Here is a 20,717-nt window from a genome sequence, read left to right on the forward strand (position 1 = left end):
CATCCCACCGGCAAGCCAGCAGGACTGGGGCTCAGGTTGACAAGTGCCATAGACCCCATCACGTGTCCTACGAGTCTTCCTTCAGCTCAAGGGTCATTTTCTCCACACCATTCTCCTTGACGTGGTGCACAATGCGCCAGAACCGGCCCATGGAGTCCAGGTACTTGTTGCCAGGTTGGATCGTCCACATCAAAGGCATGGTGCTCGAGGTCAGCGGGCTGGTGGTGAGTGGGATATACCCACTGACGATGTTTACCTGGCACAACCGTACTTGCAGGACACCTCCTGTCTCCATGACGAGATGCAGCCATGTGCGATGCTTGTCATCCTCATACACCGAGGGCCCACGGATATCCAGGTAGATGGGGTGTGAGGTGAGATGCACCTTCGACGGTAGCCTGGGCATGACCCTTCTGTGGTCCAAGGAGCAACAGCCACAGCCTCTCAGAGCCTCTCGCTACTTCGGTCCTGGAATCGAAAGACAGGGCATGGGGTCTCCAAACGCATTTTACATCGACTTTTATCTTTATGGTTTTTAACGTTGTGTTTGTGGTTTCCTTTGGTTCAAATTTATAAATCTCAACATTTCTTTCTTTTTTTAGCTTTAGATCTCTCTTCTTCAACAAACTGTACAAAACGTACTTAATGTAAAATATGACTCTATGAAGGTAACATTATCCTATGGAATTTTAAAAATATTTTTTAAATGACAGTTGACATAGCACATTAGGTTCATTTCAGTGGTAAACCCCCATGATTAGACATTATATGATGGGCTAAGAAATCATGCAATTAATCTCATACCCATCTGACACCATACACAGTTATTATAATATTACTAGTGGCTCAGTGCACAAAATTCATGCACTTGGGGGGGTCCCTCAGTCAGCCCTGCAGCCTCTCGCAGTCCTGGACCCTTTGAGGGATGGCCAACTGATGGCTTAGGCCCTCTTTAGTGATACCGTGGAGGCTCCCACCAACCCCTGTGCTCAGCATCTTTGAGCCTGGCTTTTGGATAAGATGTGCTCCCCCTGTGGGAGTGTACTGATGACTGGTGGAGAGCTCCTGTCATGAGTATCTGCCCCAGTGGTCAGTGCGTGCCATAGCGTCCAGTCATTCTGCCGTTTTTTCGATTTTCATATTAGCCTTTTATTATATTGGATTGACTCAAGGCTCTACTTTCCTGTGCCATGACTGTTCTTTCTTTTTTATATAGTTTTACTGATATCAGAGAGAAAAGGAGGAGGAGAGAAAGAAAGATCAATGATGACAGAGAATCACGGATTGGTTGCCTCCTGCATGTCCCCTACTGGGGATCAAGACTGTAACCTAGGTTGTGCCATGACTGGGGATTGAAACCACATCTCCTGGTTCCTGGGTTTAAGCTAAAAAACTGAGCCATGGCATTCGGGCTCTTTTTTTTTCTTCTTTTTTCTAAATAAAAATTTTGTAGTTGGTTCAAATTTTTGTCATGACACTACCACCATCTTCTTTCTGATCATCTCAATGGAAGTCACACACCATAGAACAACCCACCCCATGCAAATAATATGCTTTATCTTTAACAGCTGGCAGAGGAACAAAGGGAATGTGTGCGTCCTGGTGGACTTCTTAACAGCCGTCTTGCTTCTCAAGTGCTGGTGAGAGAGGCAAGACCAAAATATTCAGGGACAGACAGATACCTGAGATAGATGATTGGGCAAACAGGAAACAAAGTGACAGGTGACACAGCAAGTAGGATTCCTGAAGTCCCATAACATAACTTATAGAATGATCTTCCCTTCCCTAAACCTCAGCCATGCACTTGGCAAGAGCTCTATGGTTTTGCTGCTAAACTCACTTCAGTCCACAAAGTCCAATTCCTCCCTCAGATCAGACTCCATCCCCAATCCTTCCACCTCCTCCTCCTCCCATCCACCTTTTCCTTACCTGTTCTTCTTGCTCTGAAGTCAAAGCACCGTTCTTGGCTCCTTTCCTCTGTGACCGGTCTCTGCTTCCCCCTGTCGCCTGTGGAAGAAAGAAAATGGCCATGATACACCTGTTCCAGGGAGTCCATGTATCAGGAATGTGTCCAGAAAAGAAGGATCCCCTGACTCACACCTCAGAAACCAGCCCCAGAGACAGGTGGTGGCGAGGAAGGAAAGAGGTATATTCAGGTGCTGGCAACCTGAGAAGATGGGCGAAGCTTGTCCCAAAACCCATCTGCACATCTCAGTGCAGTCAGAGGCTTTTATAAGGAGGGAGAGGCCACACAGAGAAAAGAGGTCACGGGGCGGGGCTTGAGATGTTCTCTACGTGACCACAGGCACAATCCAACCTGATAAGGATCTTGCAAGTGGTCAGGTGACGGTCCAGTGTGCGTCATCCTAGACTTTGTCCTCCTGGTTCTAAGCTTGAAGGTCATCAAATCTGCCAGAACTGGGAATGTCAGAGTTCATACCTTGTAAAATTTGTTCCTAGGATTCTTATACAAACAGGTTGTTTACCTAAAATCTTCATTATTAGTCAGAGTCTGAATTTACAGGAACAATGTGGAAAGAATGGTAAGTGAGTTGTAATTCCCACTGTGACATGAATGCTGAGATGCTTCAAGGCGATTCCACCCTTTAAAAAGGTCAAAATGGCCCTAACCAGTTTGGCTCAGTGGATAGAGTGTTGGCCTCCGAAATGAAGGTTCCCGGTTTTGACTCTGGGTCCAGGGCACATGCCCAGGTTGTGGGCTTGATCCCCAGTGAGGGACGTGCAGGAGGCAGCCGATCCATGATTCTCTCATCATGGATGTTACTAACTCTCTCCCTCTCCATTCCTCTCCGAAAAAAAAAATAAAAATAAAAAACAACTCCCAGCTCAATGACCTGGATTGAGGCAAACTCTTCCCCAATTAGGAAGGAAAGATGAATGGGGTCCTAAGGAAATGTCCTGCATCTGCCTGTTGGCATTTAGGAGAAGCAAAATAAGAAGAAAAAAGAAAAAAGGGGTGAAAAAAATCATAATACAAATGTCACCCTCATAGTGCCATGGAAGGAATGGAGCCCAAAGGGTCACGAGAGAGTGAGTCTGCAGTGCGACACATGACAGATCCTGTGGAGTTGGCTCTCTTATAAAAAAAAATATTTATTTTTTTTATTGATTTTAGAGAGGAAGGGAGAGAGAGATAAAAACATCAGTGATGATGAGAGAGATCATGGACCTGCTGACTCCTGCATGCCCACCACTGGGGATAGAGCCCACAACCCGGGCATGTGCCCTTGACTGGAATCAAAACTGGGACCCTTCAGTCCGCAGGCCTACGCTCTATCCAATGAGCAAAACCAGCTCAGGCGCTAGGTCGTCTTTAAATGACCACACACCTGGTATGTTAAACCAAAAAAAATAATAAACTATTTTAAAACAATGTGCATGCCATCTGATGCAACAATTACAATATTTTTTAAAATGATTTTATTGACTCAGAAAGGAAGGGAAATCGAGAGGGAGAGAAACATCCATGATGAGAGAGAATCACGGCTTTAGCATCTACCTCTGTGTGCATTTGGGTTTTTAATTGTGGTTAGCACTAAACAGCCCCAAACAAAGCCCAGCGATCATAAAATTCATCTACGATCGAACCCGCAAGAGGAGGTTGGACGTAGGGAGCCCCAGAAATCAATTTCAGGTCATCCATGGTTGCAATAAAGAGAATCAGGGAACGGCCGCCTCCCTCTCACCCCCCACTGGCAAATGAACCTGAAACCTGTACCTCTAGTAAAAATATATTAAACAGAGAAAGAAAAAGAAAAAGACCTTAAGCCTAAACATATTGGCCCAGCCCCGGTAGACAAGGCTAGAAGACATCGCTAGAAATAGTTTTCATTTCAATGACCCGCGTTCTCATTGTTTGATCTCCTGAGGTTCGTTAAGCGATACTACCCTCTCCCAAAAAGAACGAATGTTTGGGGGAATTCGTGCACCAGTGGGGTGCCTTGGCCTGGCCTAAGGGGATCGGCTGAAACTGATTTCTGACATCCCCCGAGGAGTTCCAGATAATGAGAGGGCACAGGCCAAGCCAAGGCACCAAACCGGTCCCCCATTAGGTCTGGGGATGGACACGGGAGGTAGGCCAGCTGGGAAGAGACCATGGGAAGGCTCCAGGGTGTGTCCAGCATGTCTCACTCAGTCCCAATCAGCCAGACCCCAGCAGCAAGCTGACCTACCAGTCTGAAAGTCTTGTCCCTGGTGGTCAATGCATGTCATAGCGAGCAGTTGAGCAACCTCAGTATATCATGGCATATTATGATTTGATTGGTTGAACAGATGACCAGTCGACTGGATATTTAGCATATTAGGCTTTTATTATATAAGATTGATTTCATACAGGAAGGGAGCCAGAAACATCAATGGTGAGAGAGAATCATACATCAGGTGCCTCCTGTACTCCCCTTCTGGGGATTGAGCCCATAACCAGAGCATGTGCCCTTGACCAGAATCGAACCTGGGAACGTCCAGAGTCCACAGTCCAACCCTCTATCTACTGAGCCAAACAAGCTAAGGCTCATTGGTTAATTCTTGTCTGTGCCCTGACCAGGAATCAAACCGTGTCCTCCGGGGTCATATGGCGTCCCTCAACCACTGAGAAATGGCAGCTTGGCTAAATATGGTTTTATTGTTTTGAGAGAGAGGGAGAGACAGAGATAGATAGAGAGAGAGAGACAAAGATACAGAGAGAGAAAGAAAGGAGGAGGAGGAGGAGGAGGAGGAGGAGGAGGAGGAGGAGGAGAAGAAGAAGAAGAAGAAGAAGAAGAAGAAGAAGAAGAAGAAGAAGAAGAAGAAGAAGAAGAAGAAGAAGAAGAAGAAGAAGAAGAAGAAATAGAGAGAGATAGAGAGACAGAGAGAAACCGAGAGAGACATCAAGGTGCCCTCGCACCCAGGGGGTGGCAGATAGAACAACAGAGCTTATTAAAAAGAAGAACAGAAGTATACATGTCCCTCCAGCAGGGAAGCAGGACTGGGGCTCAGGTTGAGAAGAGCCAGGGACCCCATCACGTGTCCTGAGAGTCTTCCATCAGCTGAAGGATCATTTCCTCCACACCAAACTCCTTGATGTGGTATACGATGTGCCAGAACCGGCCCATGGGGTCCACGTACTGGCTGCCAGAGTGGAGCGTCCACATCCAAGGCATGTTGCTCGAGGTCAGCGGGCTGCGGGTGAGTGCGATATGCCCACTGGGGATGTCTTCCTGGCGCAACCGTACATGCATTACACCTGTGTCCATGACGAGATGCAGCCATGTGCGCCTGATCTCGTCCTCATACACCAAGTGGCCACGGATCCTCAAGCACTTGGGGTGCGAGGTGAGGAGCACCTTTGTCGGGTGCCTGGCCATGACCCCTCCGTGGTCCAAGCAGTAACAGCCACAGTTCTCAGAGCCTCTCGTCACTTTGGTCCTGGTATCAAAAGACAGAGGATGGGGTCTCCAAACACATTTTACCTCCACGTTTATCTTTATGGTTTTTACGGTTGTTTTTGTGGTTGCCTTTGGTTTATTTTGAAAATTTATAAATCTCAACTTTTCTTTTTTTAATTTATCTTTAGATTACTCTTCTAGAACAAACTGTACTAAATGTACTTAATGTATAATATGTCTCTATGAAGGTAACATGGTCCAATAGAATTTTAAAAATATTTTTTCAATGACAGTTGACATAGAACATTAGGTTCACTGCAGGGGTACACCCCAATGATTAGACATTATATAATGGACTATGAAATCATGAAAATAATCTCATACCCATGTGAAACCTTACACAGATGTTATAGTATAACCAGAGACACAGTGCAGAAAATTTATGCACCAAGGGGGATCCCTCTGCCAATCATGCAGCCTCTCCCACTCCAGGACCCCTTGAGGGATGTCCAACTGATGGCTTAAGCCCGCTTTAGTGCTGCCCTGGAGGCTGCCACCTACCGCTGTGCTCGGTAGCTGTGAGCCTGGCTTTGGCTGAGTGGTGCTCACCCTGTGGGAGTGCACTACCACCAGTGGACGGCTCCTGCCATGAGCTTCGGCCCCGGTGATCACTGCGTGTCATAGCGACCAGTTGTTCAGCCATTTGGTCTTTTTGCATATTAACCATTTTTTAATATAGGATTGCATTGAATCAATGATCTACTTTACTGTGCCCTGACTATTCTTTCATTTTTTTCATATAGTTTTACTGATTTAAGAGAGGAAGGGACAGGGAGAGAAAGAGAAATATCAATGATGACAGAGAATGACAGATTGGTTACCTCCTGCATGCCCCCTACTGGGGAACAAGACTGTAACCCGGGCATGTGCCATGACTGGGAATGGAATCAACATCTCCTGGTTCCTAGGTTTTAGCTAAACAACTGAGCCATGCCAGCCAGCCAGCCACTTTTCATTTCTTTTCCATTCTCTTATCTTCTTTTCTTTTTTTTTCTTAATTAAAACTTTGTAGTTGGTTCAACTTTTCTTTTTGTTCTGACAATACCACCTTCTTTCTCAGGTGCTGGTGAGAGAGGCAAGACCAAAATATTCAGGGACAGACAGATACTGGGATAGCTGATTGGGCAAACAGGAAGCAAAGAGACAGGTGAAATAGCAAGTAGGATTCCTGAGGTCTCATAACATCACTTATAGAATGATCTCTCCCTTCCCCAAACCTCAGCCAAGCTCTTGGCAAGAGCTATATGGTTTTGCTGCTAAACTCACTTCAGTCCACAGAGTCCAAATTCCTCCCTCAGATCAGATTCCACTCCCCAATCCTTATTCCTCCTACTCCCATCCATCTTTTTCTTACCTGTTCTTCTTTCTCTGCAAGGCAAAGCTCCGTTATTTGCACCTTTCCTCTGTGACCGGTCTCTGCTTCGCCCTGTCACCTGCAGAAGAAAGAAAATGGCCATGATACACCTGTTCCAGGGAGTCCATGTATCATGAATGTGTCAAGAAAAAACAAGGTTCCCCTGACTCACACCCCAGAAACCAGTCCCGTGAGACAGGTGGTGGTGAGGAAGGAAAGAGGTTTATTCAGGTGCCGGCAACCTGAGAAGATGGAGGAAGCTCGTCCCACAACCCATCTGCACATCTCAGTGCAGGCAGAGGCTTTTATAAGAAGGAAGAGGCCAAACAGAGCAAAGAGGTCAGGGGGCGGGGCTTGAGAAGTTCTCTACGTGAGCACAGGCACAGTCCAATCTGATAAGGATCTTGCAAGTGGTCATGTGATGGTCCAGTGTGCGTCATCCTAGGCTTTGTCCTCCTGGTTCTAAGGTTGAAGGTCATGAAATCTCCCAGAACTGGGAAGGTCAGAGTTTATAACTTCTAAAAGTAGTTCCTAGGATTTTTATACAAACATGTTGTTTACCTACACACTTCATGATTAGTCAGAGTCTGCATTTACAGGAGCAATTTGGAAAGAATGGTGAGGTGAGTTGTAATTCCCACTGTGACAGGAATGCTAAGATGCTTCGTTCTTCTTCAAGGCATTTGCACTCTTTAAAAAAGTCAAATTGACCCTGGCCAGTTTGCCTCAGTGGAAAGATTGTTGGCCTGCGACTTGAAGGGTCCCGGGTTTCATTCCCGGTCAAGGGCACTTGCCCAGGTTGTGTGCTTGATCCCCAGTGAGTGACGTGCGGGAGGCAGCCGATCCATGATTCTCTCATCATGGATGTTTCTACCACTCTCTCTCTCCATTCCTGTCTGAAAAAAATAAAATAAAAAACAACTCTCAGCTCAATGATCTGGATAGAGGCAAACTCTTCCCCAGTTAGGAAGGAAAGATGAATGGGGTCCTACGGGAATGTCAGGCATCTGCCTGTTGGCATTTAGGAGAAGCAAAATAAAAAGAAAAAAGAAAAAATGGGAGATAAAAAACATAGTTCAAATGTCACCCTCATACTTCCCTTGTAGGAATCAAGCCCAAAGGGGTCATGAGACAGAGTGTCTGCAGTGCTACACATGACAGATCTTGAGGCGAGGTCTCTTTTATATATATATATATATATATATATATATATATATATATATATATATATATATATATATATATATTTGATGTTAGTGGGGAAGGGAGAGAGAGATAGATACATCAATGATGATAAGAGAGAATCATGGACCGGCTGCTTCCTGCCTGTCTCCCATTATAGAATGAGCCAGCAACTCGGGCATGAGCCCTTGACTGGAATCGAACCCAGGACCCTTCAGTCCACAAGCCCACGCTCTATCCACTGAGCCAAACCAGCTCGAGCGCTACGTCGTCTTTAAATGACTACCCACCTGGTATGTTAAATCAAAAAAATAATAAACTATTTTAAACAATGTGCATGCCATCTGAATGCAATAATTGCGAACATTTTTGTAAATGATTTTATTGACTCAGAGAGGAAGGGAAATCGAGAGAAACAACCATGATGAGAGAAAATCACGGCTTTAGGGTCTACCTCTGTGTGCATTTGGGTTTTTAATTTTGTTTAGCACTAAACAGCCCCAAACAACCACCAGCTATCAGAAAATTCATCTACCAGGAATGTGTACAGAAAAACAAGGTACCACTGATTCACACCCCAGAAACCAGTCCCGGGAGACAGGTGGTCAGCAGGAAGAAAGAGGTTTATTCAGGTGCCAGCAACCGGAGAAGATGGGGGAAGCTCGTCCCAAAACTCATCTGCACATCTCAGTACAGGCAGAGGCTTTTATAAGGAGGGAGAGGCCAAACAGAGCAAAGACGTCAGGGGGCAGGGCTTGAGAAATTCTCTAAGAGACAACAGGCACAGTCGAATCTGATAAGGATCTTGCAAGTGGTCAGGTGTTGGTCCCGTGTGCGTCATCCTAGACTTTGTCCTCCTGGTTCTAAGGTTGAAGGTAATGATATCTCCCAGAACTGGGAAGTTCAGAGTTCCTATCTTCTTAAATTTCTTCCTAGGATTTTTATACAAACATGCTGTTTACCTACAATCTTCATTATTAGTCAGAGTCTGCATTTACTGGAACAATGTGGAAAGAATGGGGAGGTGAGTTGTAATTTCCACTGTAACATGAATGCTGAGATGCTTACATCTTCTTCAAGGGATTTGCGCCCTTTGAAAAGTCAAATTGGCCCAGGCTGGTTTGTTTCAGTGGACAGTGTCAGCCTGCAAACTGAAGGGTCCCAGGTTCTATTCCCAGTCAAGGGCACATGCCCAGGTTGTGGGCTTGATCCCCAGTGAGGGACTTGCAGGAGGCAGCCAATCCATGATTCTCTCATCATGGATGTTTCTAACTCTCTCCCTCTTCCTTCCTCTCTGAAATCAATAAAAATATATTTGAAAAAAAGGGGGGATGCTCTATTATCTGAGCCAAACCAGATTGGGGGCTAGGTAGTCTTTAAATGACTACCCACCTGGTATGTTAAACCAAAAAAATAATAAACAATTTTAAAACAATGTGCATTTAATCTGAAAGAAACACTTGCTTAACATTTTTTTAAATCGAACCATGACCTCCTTGTTCATAGGTGCACACTCAACCACTTAACCACGCCGGCTGGGCCCGAAGTGGAATATTTTGAATATGAGAAACACACCTTAGAAACACATCCCTCATTCTCCCCATTCCTCAGCCCTAAAGGTCTCAATGTGCATTTGCCAACACTTTCCTGCAAGAGGAGAATTTCATCAGCAGTCAGTGATCTCTTTAATGCAACCATGGATGCCCTGAAATTGATTTATGGGGCTCCCTCCAGCTCCTACTCCAGCTGCCTCACTCTGGTGGGTTGCTAGATGAATTTTATGATCGCTGGGTTTTGTTTAGGGCTCTTTAGTGCTAAACACAATTATAAACACAAATGCGCACATAACTAGATGCTAAAGCCACACATAGAGCCGGTTCGAGCATTCAGGAGATGAACCCTTGCATCCCTCATAATTCCTCAAAGGAAAGAGATGATCAGCATAAAACATCCGTAATCCCCAGAACATTCTTTATTTTTTTGGAGAGGGTAGTATCCTTTGACGATCCTCAGGAGATCAAACAATGAGAACGCTGGTCAATGAAATGAAAACTATTTCCAGTGATGTGTTCGAGCGTTGTCTACCGGGGCTGTGCTAATATTTTGAAGCTTAAGATCTTTTTGTTTGTCTTTTGCTGTTTAATATAATTTTACTTGAGGCCCGGTGCACGAATTCGTGCACCAGTGTGGTGCCTGGGCCTGGCCTGCGGGGATTGCCTGAAACTGGTTCTCTGACATCTCCCGAGGGTTCCATATTAGGAGAGGGTACAGTCCAGGCCAAGGGACCCCACCGGTGTCCCATTCGGTTTGCGGAGGGACACGGGACGTTGGCCAGCTGTGGAGGGACCATGGGTGGGCTCCAGGGTATGTCCAGCATGTCTCACTAATTCCTGATAAGCCATACCCCAGCTACAAGCTGACCTATACCAGTCTGAATGTCTTGTCCATGGTGGTCAATGCATGTTATAGTGAGCAGTTGAGCTACCTTAGTATATCATTTGCATATTATGCTTTAATTGGTTGAACAGATGACTGGTTGATTGGACACATATCATATAAGGCTTTTATTATATGGGATTATTTTCATGCAGGAAGGGAGCAGGAAACATCAATGATGAGAGAGAATCATACATCAGGTGCCTCCAAAATATTCAGGGACAGACAGATACTGGGATAGGTGATCAGGCAAAGAGGAAGCAAAGTGACAGGTGAAACAGCAAGTCGGATTCCTGATGTATCATAACATCACTCATAGAATGATCTCTCCCTTTCCAAGACCTCATCCATGCTCTTGGCAAGAGCTGTATGTGTTTGCTGCTAAACTGACTTCAGTCCACAAAGTCCAAATTCCTCCATCAGATCAGACCCCAACCCCAATCCTTTCTCCTCCTCCTCCCATGCATCTTTTTCTTACCTGTTCTTCTTGCTCCTAAGGCAAAGCACTGTTCTTCGCTCCTTTCCTCTGTGACCAGTCTCTGCTTCCCCCTCTCAACTGCAGAAGAAAGAACATGACCATGATACACATATTCCCAGGAGTCCATGTACCAGATATGTGTCCAGAAAAACAAGGTACCACTAGCTCACACACCAGAAACCAGTCCCGGGAGACAGGTGGTGGTTAGGAAGGAAAGAAGTTTATTCAGGTGCCGGTAAACTTAGAAGATGGGGGAAGCTCATCCCATAACCAATCTACAGAGCTCAGTGTAGGTAGAGGCTTTTATAAGGAGGGAGAGTCCAAACAGAGCAATGATGTCAGGGGGCGGGGCTTGAGAAGTTCTCTACGTGCCGACAGGCACAGTCCAATCTGATAAGGTTCTTGCAAGTGGTCAGGTGATGGTCCCGTGTGCGTCATCCCAGACTTTGTCATCCTGTTTCTAAGGTTGAAGGTAATCAAATCTCCCAGAACTGGGAAGGTCAGACTTCATGACTTCTAAAATTAGTTCCTAGGATTCTTATATAAACATGCTGTTTATCTGCAAGGTTCATTATTAGTCAGAGCCAGCATTTACAGGAACAATTTGGAAAGAATGGTGAGGTGAGTTGTAATTCCCACTGTGACATGAATGCTGAGATTCTACGTTCTTCTTCAAGGCATTTGCACCCTTTAAATGTCAAATTGGGCCTAGCCAGGTTGGCTCAGTGGATAGAGTGTCGGCCTGAGAACTGAAAGGTCCCGTGTTCGATTCCCCGTCAAGGTTACATGCCCACGTTGTGGGCTCAATCCACAGTAAGGGACTTGCAGGGGGTAGCAGATCTATGTTTCTTTCATCATGAATGTTTCTAAGTCTCTCCCTCTCCATTCCTCTCTGAAGAAAAATAAAATAAAAAACAACTCCCAGCTCAATGACCTAGACTGAGGCAAACTCTTCCCCAATTATGAAGGGAAGATGAATGGGGCCCTAAGAAAATGTCAGACCTCTGCCTGTTTGCATTTAGGAGAAGCAAAAGAAACAAGAAATTAAAAAAGTGGAGAAAAAAACACCCATAATTCAAATGTCACCCTCATACTGCCCTTGAAGGAATCGAGCCCAAAGGGGACACATGACAGATTTTGAGGCGTGGGCTCTTTTATTAAAAAAATATATTTTTGTATTGATTTTAGAGCGGAAGGGAGAGAGAGATAGAAACATCAGTGATGATGAGAGAGAATCATGGACCGGCTGCCTCCTGCACGCCCCCCACTGGGGATGGAGCCCACAACCCGGGCATATGCCCTTGACTGGAATCAAACCCGGGACCCTTACGTCCGCAGGCCGAGGCTCTATCCACTGAGCCAAAGGAGCACGGGTGCTAGGTTAGTCTTTAAATGACTACACACCTGGTATGTTAAACCAAAAAAATAATAAACTATTTTAAAATAATGTGCATGCCATCTGAATGCAACAATTGCTAATATTTTTTTTAATGATTTTATTGACTCAGGCATAATGGGAAATCGAGGGGGAGAGAAACATTCTTGATGAGAGAGAATCATGGCTTTAGTGTCTACCTCTGTTTGCATTTGGGTTTTTAATTGTGTTTAACACTAAGCAGCCCCAAACAAAGCCCCGCGATCATAAAATTCATCTATCATCCCACCAATGAGAGGAGGCTGGATGGGGAGAGGGAGGGATCCAGGAAATCAATTTCAGGACATCCAAGGTTGCATTAAAGAGAAACCCGGATAGGCTGCCTCCCATACGCCCCCTACTAGCGATCGGGACCTAAACCTGGGCCTCTAATAAAAATATATTAAACAGGGGAAGAAAAAGAAAAAAGTCCTTAAGGCTGAAAATATTAGCCCAGCCCCGGTAGACAAGGCTTGAAGACATCACTGGAAATAGATTTCATTTCAATGACCCGCGTTCTCATTGTTGGATCTCCTGAGGTTCGACCACCGATACTACCCTCTCCAAAAAAAGAACAAATGTTGGGGGAATTCATGCACAAGTGCGGTGCCTTGACCTGGCCTGCGGGGATCAGCTGACACTGTCTCTCTGACATACCCCGAGGGGTCCCAGATTACGAGAGGGCACAGGCCAGGCCAAGGCACCGAACCGGTGCCCCATTAGGTCTGGGGATGGACATGGGAGGTAGGCCAGCTGGGGAGAGACCATGGGAAGGCTCCAGGGTGTGTCTGGCAAGTCTCACTCAGTCCCAATCAGCCAGACCCCAGCAGGAAGCTGACCTACCTGTCTGAAAGTCTTGTCCCTGGTGGTCAATGCCTGTTATAGTGACCAGTTGCCCAACCTTAGTATATGATTTGCATATTAAGCTTTGTTAGGTTGAACAGATGACCGGTCGACTGGACACTTAGCATGTTAGGCTTTTATTATATCAGATTGATTTCATACAGGAAGTGAATGAGAAACATCAATGATGAGACAGAATCATACATCGGGTGCCTCCTCGACGCCGCCTACTAGGGATGGAGCGCACAACCTGAGTATATGCCCTTGACCAGAATCGAACCTGGGATCTTCCAGAGTCCACAGTCCAACCATCTATCCACTGAGCCAAACAAGCTAGGGGTCATTGTTTAATTCTTGTCTGTGCTCTGACCAGGAACCGACCGCGATCTCCAGTTTCACAGTTTGTCCCTCACCCAGTGACAAACCCCAGCTTGGCTCAAAATGGTTTTATTGATTTGAGAGAGTGGGAGAAAGACAGAGAGACAAGAGATAGAGAGAGCGAGAGAAAGTAGAAGAAGAAAAATAGAAGAAGAAGAAGAAGAAAAGAAGAACAAGAACAAGAACAATAAGAAGAAGAAGAAGAGAGAGATAGAAGGAGAGAGAGATCAATGTACCCTCACACAGAGGGGGTGGCAGGTAGAACAATAGAACTTATTAAAAAGGTGAACAGAACTATACACGTCCCACCAGCCGGCCAGCAAGACTGGGGCTCAGGTTGACAAGAGCCAGGGACCCCATCACATGTCCTAAGAGTCTTCCATCAGCTCAAGGATCATTTCCTCCATGCCATCCTTCTTGATGTGGTGCACGATGCACCAAAATCGGTCCATGGAGTCCAGGTACCTGCTGTGAAGGTGGATCGTCCACCACATAGGCATGTTGCTGGAGGTCAGTGGGCTGGTGGGGAGTCGGTTAGGCTCACTGGGGTAATCGACCTGGCACAACTGTACTTGAAGGTGATCTCCTATGTCTGTGAAGAGATGCAGCCATGTGCGCTGGTTCTCGTCCTCATAAACCGAGGGCCCACGAAAACTCAGGTTGCTGGGGTGCGAGGTGAGGTGCACGATCGATGGGAGCTCAGCCATGACCCCTCCGTGGTAAACAGAGCAACAGCCACAGCTTCTCAGGGCCTCTCACTACTTCGGTCCTGGTATCCAAACACAGAAGATGGGGGTCTCCAAACACATTTTACCTCAGCTTTTATCTTTATGGTTTTTACGGTTGTGTTTTGTGGTTGCCTTTGGTTTATTTTGCAAATTTATAAATCTCAACTTTTCTTTCTTTTCAGTTTTAGATCTTTCTTCGCGAACAACCTGTACAAAACATGTTTAAGGAAAAATAGGACTCTATGAAGGTAACATGGTCCTATGGAATGTTAAAAACATTTTTTAAATGACAATTAACATACCATCTTAGGTTCATTTCAGAGGTACACCCCAATGATTAGACATTATATAATGAACTAAGAAATCATGGAATTAACCCCATACCCATCTGACACCATACAGAGTTATTATAATAGTACTAGAGTCTCAGTGCACAAAATTTATGCACTCAGGGGGGTCGCTCAGTCAACCCTTCAGCCTCTCCCAGTCCAAGACCCCTTGAGGGATGTCCAGCTGACAGTTTAGGCCCTCTATAGTGCTGCCATGGAGGCTCCCACCACCCCTCTGTGCTAGGCACTTGTGAGCCTGGCTTTTGGATGAATGGTGCTCCCTCTGTGGTAGTGCACCGACCACCAGTGGACAGCTCTTCTCATGAGCATCTGCCCCCGGTTGTCAGTGCGTGTCATAGCGACCAGTCATTCTGCCGTTTGGTTGATTTGCATATAACCTTTTTATTACATATGATTGCATAGACTCAATGCTCTACTTTACTGTGACATGACTATTCTTTCGCCTTTTACATATAGTTTTACTGATTTCAGAGAGAAAGGGAGAGGGAGAGAAAGAAAGATCAATGATGACAGAGAATCACGGATTGGTTGTCTCCTGCATGCCCCCTACTGCGGATCAAGCCTGTAACCCGGGCATGTGCCATGACTGGGAATCGAATCCACATCTCCAGGTCCTTGGTTTAAGCTAAAAAACTTAGCCATGCCAGCCGGGCTCTTTTATTTCCTTTCCTTTTCTTTTTTTCTTAATTAAAACTTTGTAGTTGGTTCAACTCTTCTTTTTCTCCTGACACCACCACCTTAGTTCTGAACATCTAAGAGGGAACTCAAAACCATAGAACAAGCCACCCCATGCAAATAATATGGAAACAATATGCTTTACCTTTAACAGCTGGCAGAGGAAAAAAGCTAACGTCTGCGTCCAGGTGGACTTCTTAACAGTTTTCTTGCTTCTCAAATGCTGGTGAGAGAGGCAGGACCAAAATATTCAGGTACAGACAGATACCTGGGATAGCTGATCAGGAAATCAGAAAGCAAAGTGACAGTTGAAACAGCAGGTAGGATTCCTGAGGTCTCATAACATCACTTATAGAATGATCTCTCCCTTTCCCAGACCTCAGCCATGCTCTTGGCAAGAGCTGTATGGTTTTGCTGCTAAACCCACTTCAGTCCACAATGCCCAAATTCCTCCCTCAGATAAGACTCCATCCCCCATCCTTCCTCCTCCTCCTCTCATCCATCTTTTTCTTGCCTGTTCTTCTTGCTCTGAAGGCAAAGCAGCGTTCTTCACTCCTTTCCTCTGTGACCGGTCTCTGCTTCCCCTGTCACCTTCAGAGGAAAGAACATGGCCATGATACACCTGTTCCCGGGAGTCCATGTACCAGGAATGCGTCCAGGAAAAACAAGGTTCCCCTGACTCACACCCCAGAAAATCATCCCATGAGAAAGGTGGTGGTAAGGAAGGAAAGAGATTTATTCAGGTTCCGGCCACCTGAAAAGATGGGGGAAGCTAGTCCCAAAACCCATCTGCACATCTCAGTGCAGGCAGAGGCTTTTATAAGGAGGGAGAGGCCAAACAGAGTGAAGAGGTCAGGGGGCGGGGCTTGAGAAGTTCTCTTCGTGCCTCCAGGCACAATCCAATCTGATAAGGATCTTGCAAGTGGTCAGGTGACGGCCCAGTGTGCATCATCCTAGACTTTGTCCTCCTGGTTCTAAGGTTGAAGGTCATCAAATATCCCAGAACTGGGAAGGTCAGAGTTTATCTGTTCTAAAAGTATTTCCTAGGATTCTTATACAAACATGCTGTTTACCTACAAGGTTCATTATTAGTCAGAGTCTGCATTTACAAGAACAATGTGGAAAGAATGGGGAGGTGAGTTGTAATTCTCACTGTGACATGAATGATGAGATGCTTAATTATTCTTCAAGGCATTTCCACCCTTTAAAAAAGTCAAATAGGGCTTAGCCAGTTTGGCTCAGTGGGTAGAGTGTCGGCCTGCGAACTGAAAGGTCCCAGGTTCGATTCTCAGTCAAGGGCACATGCCCAGGTTGTGGGCTTGATGCCCAGTGAGGGACGTGCAGTAGGAAGCCGATCCATGATTCTCTCATCAGGGACGTTTCTAACTCTCTCCCTCTCCATTCCTCTCTGAAAAAAATAATTAAAAACAATTCCCATCTCAATGACCTGGACTGAGGCAAACTCTTCCCCAATTAGGAAGGAAAGATGATTGGGGTCCTAAGGGAATTTCAGACATGTGCCTGTTGGCATTTAGGAGAAGAAAAAAAAATGGGCGAAAAAAGACATAATTCAAATGTCACCCTCATACTGCACTCAAGGGAATTGAGTCCAAAGTGGTCATGAGACAGAGTGTCTGCAGTGCGACACATGACAGATATTGAGGCATTGGCTCTTTTATTAAAATATATATATATATATATATATATATATATATATATATATATATATATATATTTGTTATTATATTAGAGAGGTAGGCAGAGAGGGATAGAAACATCAGTGATGATAAAAGAGAATCATGGGCCGGCTGCCTCCTGCACATCTCCCACTGGTGATCAAGCCCACCACCCAGGCATGTGCCCTTGACTGGAATCAAACCCAGGAACCATCAGTCCGCAGGCCTATTCTCTATCCACTGAGCATACCAGCACGGGCACTAGGTCGTCTTTAAATGAGTACCCACCTGGTATGTGAAACCAAAAACATAATAAATTATTTTAAAACAATATCCATGGGATGTGAATGCAACAATTGCTAATATTTTTTTAAATGACTATTGACTCAGAGAGGAAGGGAAATCGAGAGGGAGAGAAACATCCATGATGAGAGAAAATCATGGCTTTAGTGTCTAGCTCTGTGTGCATTTCGGTTTTTAATTGTGTTTAGCACTAAACACCCCAAACAAAACCCAGCGAACATAAAATTCACCTACCATCCCAGCAGCAAGAGGAGGCTGGAGGGGGAGCCGGAGGGAGCCCCAGAAATCAATTTCAGGACATCCATGTTTGCATTAAAGAGAATCATGGATCGGTCACCTCACAAAGGCCCCCACTGGCAATCGAGCCTGAAACCTGTGCCTCTAGTAAAAATGTATTAAACAGAGAAAGAAAAAGAAAAAGACCTTAAACCTGAAAAAAGACCTCTAGCCCAGCCCCGGTAGACAAGGCTCAAAGACATCACTGGAAATAGTTTTCATTTCAAAGACCAGCGTTCTCATTGTCTTATCTCCTGAGGTCCGTCAACCAATACTACCCTCTCCAAAAAAAGAAGGAATATTTGGGGGAATTCCTGCACCATTGTGGTGCCACGGCCTAGCCTTTAGGGATTGGCCGAAGCCATCTCTGACATCCCTCGAGGGGTCCCAGATTACAAGAGGGTACAGGCCAGGCCAAGGCACCCCGCCGGTGCACAATTAGGTCTGGGGGGGACACAGGAGGTTGGCCAGCTGGGGAGGGAACATTGGAGGGCTTCAGGGTTTGTCCAACATGTCTCACTCAGACCAGATCAGCCAGACCCCAGCAGCAAGCTGACCTACCAGTCTGAATGTCTTGTCCCTGGTGGTCAATGCATGTCATAGCGAGTTGTTGAGCAACCTTAGTATATCATTTGCATATTATGGTTTGATTGGTTGAATAGATGACCGGTCGACTGGACACTTAGCATATTAGGCTTTTATTATACAGGATTGATTTCATACAGGAAGGGAGCGAGAAATATCAATGATGAGAGAGAATCATACATCAGGTACCTCCTGCATGCCCCAGACTGGGGATAGAACCACCAACCAGAGCATGTGCCCTTGACCAGAATCAAACCTGGGAACTTACAGAGTCCACAGTCCCACCCTCTATCCACTGAGCCAAACAAGCTGGGGCTCATTGGTTAATTCTTCTCTGTGCCCTGAGCAGGAATCGAAACGTGACCACCAGGTTCATAGGTTGTCCCTGAACCACTGAGAAACACCAGCTTGGCTCAAAATGCTTTTATTGATTTGAGAGAGAGGGGGTGAGGCAGAGAGAGACAGAGACAAAGGAGATGAGAAGAAGAACAATAACAAGAAACGAGAGAGAGAGAGAGAGATCAATGTGCCCTCACACCCAGGGGGTGGCAGATACAGCAAAAGAGCTTAGTAAAAAAAGTGAACAGAACTATACACGTCTCACCAGCAGGCCAGCAGGACTGGAGCCCAGGTTGACATGAGCCAGGGACCTCATCACGTGTCCTATGAGTGTTCCATCAGCTCAAGGATCATTTCCTCCACTCCATTCTGCTTGACATGGTGCACAATGCGCCAGAATCGGCACATGGGGTCCACGTACCGGCCGCAAGGGTGGAGCGTCCACATGGTGCTCACAGTCAGCGGGCTGGTGGTGAGTGAGTTATGCCCACTGGGGATGTCTTCCTGGCGCAACCGTACTTGCAGGACACCTCCTGTGTCCATGAGGACATGCAGCCACGTGCGCTGGTTCTCATCCTCATACACCGAGTGCCTACGAAGCATCAGGCAGATGGGGTGCGAGTTGAGGTGCACCTTCGACGGGAGCTCGGCCATGACCCCACCGTCGTCCAAGGAGCAACAGCCACAGCTTCTCAGAGCCTCTCGCTACTTCGGTCCTGGTATCGAAAGACAGGGGATGGGGTCTCCAAACGCATTTTACCTCGTCTTTTATCTTTATGGTTTTTATGGTTGTGTTTGTGGTTGCCTTTGGTTTATTGTGCAAATTTATAAATCTCAACTCTTCTTTCTTTTTTAGCTTTAGATCTCTCTCCTAGAACAAACTGTACAAAACGTACTTAATGTAAAATATGACTCTGTGAAGGTAATACGGTTCGACAGAATTTTTAAAACATTTTTTAAATGACAGTTGACATAGAACATTAGGTTCATTTCAGGGGTACACCCCAATGATTAGACATTATATAATGGACTAAGAAATCATGCAATTAATCTCATACCCATCTGACACCTTACACAGATATTATAATATTACTAGAGGCTCAGTGCACCGACTTCATGCACATGGTGGGGATCCTTCAGTCAGCACTGTGGCCTCTCGCAGTCCAGGAACCCCTGAGGGATGTCCAACTGACGGCTTAGGCCCACTTTCTGCCGTGGAGGTTCCCACCACCACCCTGTACACGGAGGCTGTGAGCCTGGCTTTTGGCTGCGCGGCGCTACCCCTGTGGGTGTGCACTGACCACCGGAGAGCAGCTCCTGCCATGAGCATCTGCCACAAATGGTCAGTGGGTGTGATAGTGACCAGTCGTTCTGCTGTTTGGTTGATTGGCATATTAGCCTTTTATTACATAGGATTGACTCAATGCTCTAATTTACTGTGCCATGACTACTCTTTCGTTTTTTTCATATAGTTTTACTGATTTCAGAGAGGAAGGGAGAGGGAGAGAGAGAGAAAGATCAAAGATGACAGAGAATCACGGATTAGTTGACTCCTGCATGCCCCCTACTGGGGATTAAGACTGTAACCTTGGCATGTGCCCAGACCGGGAATCGAACCGAGATCTCCTGGTTCCTTGGTTTAAGCTAAACAACTGAGCAATGCCAGCCTGGCTCTTCTATTTTATTATTATTTTTTCTTAATTAAAACTTTGTTGTTGGTTCAACTTTTCTTTTTGTCCCTACAACACCACTTTCCCTCTGCTCATCTCAGAGGGAACTCACAAACCATAGAACAACCCACCTCATGCAAATAATATGCAAATAAAATGCTTTACATTTAACAGCTAACAGAAGAACAATGCTAACCTCTGCGTCCTGGTGGGCTTCTTAACAGTGGTATTGCTTCTCAAGTGCTGGTGAGGAAGGCAAGACAAAATATTCAGAGACAGACAGATACCTGGGATAGCTGATCATGCAAACAGGAATCAAAGTGTCAGGTGAAAGTGTACGTAGGATTCCTGAGGTCTCATGACATCACTTATAGATTGATCTCTCGCTTCCCCAAACCTCAGCCATAATCTTGGCAAGAGCTGTATGGTTTTGCTGCTAAACTCATTTCAGTCCACAAAGTCCAAATTCCTCCCTCAGATCAGAATCCATCCCCAATTATTCCTCCTCCTCATCCTCCTCCTCCTCCTCCCATCCACCTTTTCCCTACCTGTTATTCTTGCTCTGAAGGGAAACCACCGTTCTTCC

The 20,717-nt window shown here is 45.8% G+C and overlaps 4 protein-coding genes across 4 annotated transcripts; all 4 read right to left on the minus strand.

The window, feature by feature from the left end:
* Positions 1-67: 67 nt before the first annotated feature.
* Positions 68-406, minus strand: LOC132223744 (T-cell leukemia/lymphoma protein 1A-like). The gene has a single exon (XM_059678768.1). It carries the CDS (start codon positions 404-406, stop codon positions 68-70), a length of 339 nt encoding a protein of 112 aa, XP_059534751.1.
* A 4,612-nt stretch (positions 407-5,018) lies between these two features.
* Positions 5,019-5,363, minus strand: LOC132223746 (protein p13 MTCP-1-like). Its single transcript, XM_059678769.1, has one exon. It carries the CDS (start codon positions 5,361-5,363, stop codon positions 5,019-5,021), a length of 345 nt encoding a protein of 114 aa, XP_059534752.1.
* Positions 5,364-13,897: 8,534 nt separating this feature from the next.
* LOC132223747 (protein p13 MTCP-1-like) lies at positions 13,898-14,236 on the minus strand. The gene has a single exon (XM_059678770.1). It carries the CDS (start codon positions 14,234-14,236, stop codon positions 13,898-13,900), a length of 339 nt encoding a protein of 112 aa, XP_059534753.1.
* A 4,549-nt stretch (positions 14,237-18,785) lies between these two features.
* LOC132223748 (T-cell leukemia/lymphoma protein 1A-like) lies at positions 18,786-19,115 on the minus strand. The gene has a single exon (XM_059678771.1). It carries the CDS (start codon positions 19,113-19,115, stop codon positions 18,786-18,788), a length of 330 nt encoding a protein of 109 aa, XP_059534754.1.
* Positions 19,116-20,717: the final 1,602 nt, after the last annotated feature.

This window comes from Myotis daubentonii, chromosome X (genome assembly GCF_963259705.1).
Source record: "Myotis daubentonii chromosome X, mMyoDau2.1, whole genome shotgun sequence".
NCBI lineage: Eukaryota > Metazoa > Chordata > Mammalia > Chiroptera > Vespertilionidae > Myotis > Myotis daubentonii.

Coding starts and splice junctions, on each gene's coding strand:
- LOC132223744 (XM_059678768.1), bottom strand. CDS start 406: ATGCCCAGGCTACCGTCGAAGGTGCATCTCACCTCACACCCCATCTAC.
- LOC132223746 (XM_059678769.1), bottom strand. CDS start 5,363: ATGGCCAGGCACCCGACAAAGGTGCTCCTCACCTCGCACCCCAAGTGC.
- LOC132223747 (XM_059678770.1), bottom strand. CDS start 14,236: ATGGCTGAGCTCCCATCGATCGTGCACCTCACCTCGCACCCCAGCAAC.
- LOC132223748 (XM_059678771.1), bottom strand. CDS start 19,115: ATGGCCGAGCTCCCGTCGAAGGTGCACCTCAACTCGCACCCCATCTGC.